The following is a 7,641-nucleotide window of genomic DNA, read 5'->3' as shown; positions in this document are numbered from 1 at the left end:
GTTGCCCCCCCCCATTGTTTTATCACAAGAGGGTCATCTTCCTACCTTCACACAAAAAGAATTTGGATTCTCCCACGCTGATCTCTCCTTGGACTGGAGTGATTTCCACTTGCAAGGCAGCTGGAGAAGAGAGAGACAGAGAGATATCCATATTTCAGAAATAACCTACATGGATACGATACACAAATCAAACAAAGGAAATGAAAACTATGTCTTTGCAAAATCAACTAGTTAGTCGATTGGCTGAATGATTCATCAAAAATAATTTCTTTTAATGCCAGATATTTTTGGAGCAGTTTTCTATATCAGGTACGAATGGAATGAATAGATGTAAATTAGGGCTGGGCGATATGGCCAAAAAAATATATCATATCACGATAATTTTTTTCATATCAGTCAATATCGATAATTATCACGAGACTGGAGTGATTTCCACTTGCAAGGCAGCTGGAGAAGAGAGAGACAGAGAGATATCCATATTTCAGAAATAACCTACATGGATACGATACACAAATCAAACAAAGGAAATGAAAACTATGTCTTTGCAAAATCAACTAGTTAGTCGATTGGCTGAATGATTCATCAAAAATAATTTCTTATAATGCCAGATATTTTTGGAGCAGTTTTCTATATCAGGTACGAATGGAATGAATAGATGTAAATTAGGGCTGGGCGATATGGCCAAAAAAAAAATGATTGCAATACAGTTTGTGTGCAGTTCCGGAATAGAGATCAGCCAAAATAAAATTAAAAGCCGATTGTGTGCTTGGAGCAAAAACCGTCCGGTTCCGATTTATGGCCCGGTGCATCTCTCTCTCCGATGTCGCAGTAAAGACCGCAAGGAAAAAAAATCTTCGGCCTGTCCAATGACAGTCATTAGGTCCGTCAGACTGGATATATCACTTTTTGTCTCTTAGAAATGTACATTTGATAGTAGCTTGAGTTAGGATGCAGAGGTAAATTTTTATTCATTATCAAAATCAGTATTGTCTCTAAAAATTGTAGCAACCTGATTTTTATATGGTTACATTTATTCTGACCAAGTTTTTATTTATTTATTTATTTTTAAATTAAGCATCGGTCTCCCATAGTAACATACATTTAAATCATGATAAACACAGTTAAAACCACACATATAGCACCTCAATACCATGGTATAAAAATAACTATATGGTTTTTAGGTAACAGTTAGCCTATTTGTATGAAAAACAGTAGTCTAAAAACATTCAGTATAAATGCACACATGCTATAGCTTAATCACAAATACATACTACAATTATATAGGCCTACCATTACTCCTGTAATAAAATTCAGTGTGAATATCCCAAATTTCTACCACAATACCATGGTGCAGTGAGTGTTACTACAGTAAATCCATGGTAAATGATGGCGATTTGTAGATTGAAAAGCCTTCTGACTGTCTCGCTGCACACAGAGTTTCTCCTGTTTGGCTTTAAACTAGTTTAAATCACTGAGTCTTTGTGTTCATCGCTGAATTCAAGCACTTCACACTGGATCTCACAGCGCTGCTTAATGCTCGCATGACCGAGTAAACGCATCTGCTCTAAGTGAGCTCACGCCGCGTGGCAGTTTGAACTTTGATCCGAGTGGATAAACGGTCCGTGTGGTGCGATTCAAATAAATCGCGCTGTTTTGTTCCGCTTTTGGCGCATAAACATTATATCAAACATTTATCGAACTCTTCATATCGTTTTATCGAGGAAAATTACATAGCGATATTTATCGTTATCGAATTATCTACCATCTAAATGTATTACATTTTTCAAATGTCTGCAAAAAGCGAAAGAGTAACCTACAATATCTGGAAATATCTAGCTGATACAAAATTTTTGAGCAGAACGTTGAAAACAAAAATTGAAAAATATACACTACAATTTAAAAATGTATGGTTGTATGACTTTTTTTTTTTTTTTTGGAAAGAACTTATTTATGCTTATGCTACAATATCTGGAAATATCTAGCTGATACAACATTTTTGAGCAGAACGTTGAAAACAAAAATTGAAATACATTACAATTTAAAAATGTATGGTTGTATGACTTTTTTTTTTTTTGGAAATAACTTATTTATGCTTATGCAAGGCTCATTTATTTCACAGCGAAAACAGCAATACTGTGAAATATTATTATAATTTTAAAATACAATTTATTCCTGTGATAGCAAAGCTGAATTTTCAGTAGCCATTAGTGTCACATGATCCTTCAGAAATCATTTTAATATGCTGATTTGGTGTTAAAGAAACTTTTCTTCTTATTATTACTATTATGTTGAAAACAGTTGTGCTTCTTAAAAATTTTATGAAAACTGTAAGACATTATTTTTTAGGATTCTTTGATGAATATAAAGTGCAGCAGAACAGCATTTACTTGAAATATAAATGTTTTGTAACATTACAATTGTCTTGTCACTTTTGATTAATTTACTGTGTCCTTACTGAATAAAAGTATTAATTTATGTAATAATGGCCCCAAACTTTTGAACAGCAGTATATGTTCACTATGAAAAATTTCCTGACTTTTCCAGGCCTGGAGATCACAATTTTAAAATCCCCTGATATTTGGTCCATGTCTGTGGGAAACATCAACTACTGTAATTGGTTATCATCCATCATGACCCATTCTTAAATTATACCCATACACACTTGTAGATGCTCCTCCTACACATCCTAACCGAAACATTTCAGCAGAAAGCTTTTCTTTGTTATCTAATTACTAAGGTAGTTTACATAAAATCACAGTTTCTGTCTTGAAGCTAAAAGGAGAAGCATATGCTGTACATCCCCAGTGACTGGGCCTGCCAACCAATTAAAACTCACTCCTGGGAAGGATGTTGTCAGTGGGTGTACGAGGAGCACAAGGCCGTGGATTTTTGGACCTCAAGATAACAACACGTCAATAGCGCTGGCCCATTTCCAGTTCTGTTAATGTGGCAGGCGGAGATGAGTATTTACCGCAGTACAGAAACGACTGATCGGGGTGTTGGGGTGTACAAGAGCAATGTGCAGCAAACCGTAGCCATGGTAACCCCAAGTACTGTCACAAGCACTTATTGAAAAACCTCAGTGTTAGGCAGGCTGATTCTCGGACTAAATATGACAATTAGGGCTCGGCACTATCAGAAATATGGTGAATTATAGGCCTCTCGCAAACTTATTTTCCACCCACAATTACCTGGGGGTTCTGAACTACACTGATATTTCATAATGCTACCATAAGCTTCAATTTTCTAGTTTAATGGAAGGCACCTGATGGAGCTCTTTGAACATTTTCTTTCGTGTGCAGTTGGGGAGCGTAATGCTGTAAATGATAGCATATTAGTTTCCTGATATGAGGCTAATACATTTCATCTTCCTGCATCAACTGCGGTGAATGAGATGAGCCCAGGCAGCAAGCGGCTGTTAGCTCCACGAGCGATGGATACCATCACATCACAAGGAAAAGCGATGAAGGCAAACCGGTCTATCTAGGTGAAACTGTACCTGCAAAAAACAACATCTGATTCTTTTCTTGTCAAAAGAATCCCTGCAGGCAGTGTCATTGAGCTTGTCAATCATAAACACCATTATGTGTCAAGAAATTACAGGAATGTTTTGCTTCCTAATGTTTGTGACAAGAGAGGAACTGACCTAGAACCAATCCACATGAGACAGATCTACACACAGCAGCATTCTGCAGCCCAGAGCTCGTTTATACACACTGCAATCATGGGTAATTAGAACGCTTCATTCAGTAAGTCAGATTGACCCAAAGTGCTCAACATTTGATTTTTTTACCCTGTAAAAGTCCAGGAAGGCTTTTGAATTTACACTGTATGATACAACACTAAGAGAGTAGGAACTTCTAAACTTATATTTATATCAGTATACCCTGAACACGGACCTACAGCCCGGTACTTCATCATCAAGCTTCAAGATAGAGTGTCATGTGTGGTGGTGTGAGGAAGTACACACAAAAAAAGGTATTCGCTCTAGTATTTGCAGTCAACCAAAGAACATCCCTATTTGTTTGTGTCTGTATATGAAGTGCAACTGGAGATATTCGCTGACGTTAAAGTACTGTGGGAGGAAACAGTGGTTCAGTCTTGTTTCCTCAAAATGAATTTCCAGACAGCGCTCTTACATTTTCAGCACAAACTGAAAAAGGAAAAATATCTTCAAAACCAAATCAAGACTTATGTGTGCACATCCAGCCAACCAGCTATATTACTTGGTCCCTGAGCTTGAAAAGCCACTGTATATACTTAATCTGAGTAAAATATTGTAATCCAATATCCTGATCCATGTATTGTGTAAAAAAAATCAGCCTCAAAAAAAGGACAAAAAAAAAGAAAAAAAAAAAACACGGCAGAGAAAAGGCCAACATGTTAAATTTGCCTTTTGCCTACGACTTAAGTTGTTTGTTCACTGAAAGCATTTCCGCCTAAGAAATAGTCCAATTTCCACTCGAAAACACCAGAGTGCCTTGAACAACTGAACTGAATAAATAAATGCAGAGCTTGAGAAATCCAGTATGGCGATGATATTGTTATTTGAATTTTTTTGACTTGGTAATAAAGTCTTGAGACTGTATATTGAATGAAGCCAAATGTTTGGACTCCATGGTTAGTGAGCGTCAATACAGCAAAAGTACAGCACTGTGTCCTTGCTGAGAGCACAAGGGAGGCAAATGAACATGTAAAACACAACAGGATGGCAAATCGATAAGCCTAATTACAAAATAAATCCAAAACAGCTCAGCCTTATAGGTGGCAACTTGCTGTGCTGCCAGCATGTTCCTCTAGCATGCTTCATACGTTTTAACTCTTAATCTTCATTCCTACTGAACAGATAACTGCAGGCCACTTAGCAAATCAGCATATCATATGATGGATAGCATATAGTGCAATAACAATACAAATGCAAACGCACAAGCTTGAAAATGAGGAAAAGAGAGTTTATATGCTAAAACTGAGGAAACTGCCAGTGTTTTTCTCTGTCAAACCAAGGTTTGGCTAGTTAGCATAGCCTTGTCAAGCTACTGCCATTGAGATTAATGGGAATGCTAGTGAATTGCTTTTTATATGAGTCAAAACCAGAGAAATATAATACAATGAAAAAGCAGAAAGTTTGAATTTTCAAATTCTACACAATGAGCCTGAACATATCAAATGGAGCCTCTTGAATATGGACTAGCTCGTTTACAATGCTATCTTTCAAATGAGATTGTATATCTACATCCAATCCTATTTCCCCTTGACTTACGGTCATTTGTTTTTGCTAGCAAAATCCTGCATATATTAGATGTCAAGTTTTCTATGAAATGTATGTATTAGTCTTTGACGGCTAATGAAAACAGCTCTGCATTTTCCCAAGTTCATTGATGTGTTACCAATCCATGTGTTTACGTCTGACACAAAGCTACATCCTCTACATTAAATCACTATATTCATGCAAATACACAGCTGTTGCAATTCATCTCCGTACTCTGGTGAAACATGCCATCAAACCGGCGTGATGGTGTATTAATCCTTGTGCAACGGAGGCAGAGACACTGATGTTGGCAAAACACACGACTATTAATCACCAAGGCTTCGCAAAGGCTTCGAGGAGATGAGCTGTCCGCACGTTGACGTGTGCCTGACGTTGGGTGTCAACTCAGAGAGAGCTTAATTTTTTGTGGACCAGATTAAAGAGATTCAACCACTGACAAACTTTCCTGACGGCAAGTTTATTTTTACCATTCTGTGGCAGGAATAAGGTGTTTTGAAATGCAGCTTCAGACGGGCTATAAAGGGAAGATGAAAGAGCATGGGCAAACTCCGACATGTACAATGTCATTCCTTCTGAGCAGATTTAAGGCTAACTCAAACACGTTCACACACACACACACACACACACCTGGTACAAAGCATGGAGTTGCTGAATTCCACCTCGACACATTTCAAGGCATGGTTTTATCTGACATGCCTCTAGCTGAGGTGCCTCTGAGATTCTGAATGTCTACTTCTCCATTCAGATTTCATCTCAGGTTGTCAGTGTTTGATTGACGATCTTCATAAATTATGGGTCATTCATTCATTCATTCATTCATTCATTCATATTTGCTGAGTATTAATTTTTTAGTATTGAAAAAACTGACCCAAACTTCTGAATGCTAATATACAGGTGCATCTCAATAAATTAGAATGTCGTGGAAAAGTTAATTTATTTCAGTAATTCAACTCAAATTGTGAAACTCGTGTATTAAATAAATTCAGTGCACACAGACTGAAGTAGTTTAAGTCTTTGGTTCTTTTAATTGTGATGATTTTTCTTGAATCGATTTTGCTTGACAATCCTCATAAGGCTGTGGTTCTCTCGGTTGGTTGTGCATCTTTTTCTTCCACACTTTTTCCTTCCACTCAACTTTCTGTTAACATGCTTGGATACAGCACTCTGTGAACAGCCAGCTTCTTTGGCAATGAATGTTTGTGGCTTACCCTCCTTGTGAAGGGTGTCAATGATTGTCTTCTGGACAACTGTCAGATCAGCAGTCTTCCCCATGATTGTGTAGCCTAGTGAACCAAACTGAGAGACCATTTTGAAGGCTCAGGAAACCTTTGCAGGTGATTTGAGTTGATTAGCTGATTGGCATGTCACCATATTCTAATTTGTTGAGATAGTGAATTGGTGGGTTTTTGTTAAATGTGAGCCAAAATCATCACAATTAAAAGAACCAAAGACTTAAACTACTTCAGTCTGTGTGCATTGAATTTATTTAATACACAAGTTTCACAATTTGAGTTGAATTACTGAAATAAATGAACTTTTCCACGACATTCTAATTTATTGAGATGCACCTGTATTATATTAAAATAAATGTAAGTGCATATCTCTCATAAACTGTTTGAAATATGCTGTCAAATGTGATCAGTTTCACTTCCTGTGCTTATCCATGTCTGATGATTTCTGTGGTGAACTACGATTGTGAGTAAGAACTTTTATTCCTTCTGATACAGTAAAGCAAGCGTGGTTAATTTGAGGTTGGCAGTAAATGAGACATAGGAACTCCACGGAGAACAGCTGCTTCAGCTTAATATTTTACTTCGTACCTAACCCAGCCAATGAAGGGAACCAGCATCTCTTGGGTCTCATGTCGACTTTGAACTCCAAAAACTTCATGTACCACCCTTGGCGAGTTACTATGGAAACTGTAGGGCCTGTGATGCCCTCTAGGTGGAACTTTTCCAGCAGATGCCAACACAGAGGATCATTCGGGGTGAGGGAAAGTTATTGGATGGCCTCATTACCACGCTGATCATTCGGTCCAATTGCGCCGACTATTCCAGTTCCAGTATTTGTCTCAGTCTATGCATGCATGATGTGCAGAGGATGCAGCATTAACATTCTGTCTTTAGGCAAAAAAAAAGCTAAAAAGCTGTGGTAATGACTCGGTAGTAGTTATACTGTTTCACACTGACAAAAAAAAAAAAAAAGATAGCGAAAACTATTAACTGAAGAGTTTGTACTATTTTTATATTTTAAAGCAGAACTGACTTGAAGGCAATTACAAAAAGTAATAACAGCTTAGGGAAAAAAAGCATAGCCAACTGTTTTGCAATTTTCTCAAGGTTACATGGCACCATATTGTAAGAACAGATGGT

At 37.3% G+C, this 7,641-nt stretch overlaps 1 protein-coding gene across 11 annotated transcripts in view; it reads right to left on the bottom strand.

Moving 5' to 3' along the window:
- Nucleotides 1-7,641, bottom strand: part of LOC107703517 (neural cell adhesion molecule 1-like) — a 262,247-nt gene that overhangs the window by 89,174 nt on the left and 165,432 nt on the right. For all 11 annotated transcript variants that reach the window (XM_016506156.1, XM_016506157.1, XM_016506158.1 and 8 more), the window contains exon 2: nucleotides 46-120. In XM_016506156.1, coding sequence (XP_016361642.1) covers nucleotides 46-120 — 75 coding nt within the window. The remainder of the gene's footprint in view (nucleotides 1-45; nucleotides 121-7,641) is intronic.

The sequence above is a fragment of the Sinocyclocheilus anshuiensis genome, unplaced genomic scaffold, assembly GCF_001515605.1.
Source record: "Sinocyclocheilus anshuiensis isolate Anshui unplaced genomic scaffold, SAMN03320099.WGS_v1.1 scaffold330, whole genome shotgun sequence".
NCBI classification, from domain to species: Eukaryota; Metazoa; Chordata; class Actinopteri; order Cypriniformes; family Cyprinidae; genus Sinocyclocheilus; species Sinocyclocheilus anshuiensis.
This window is presented reverse-complemented; position numbering and strand designations above follow the sequence as displayed.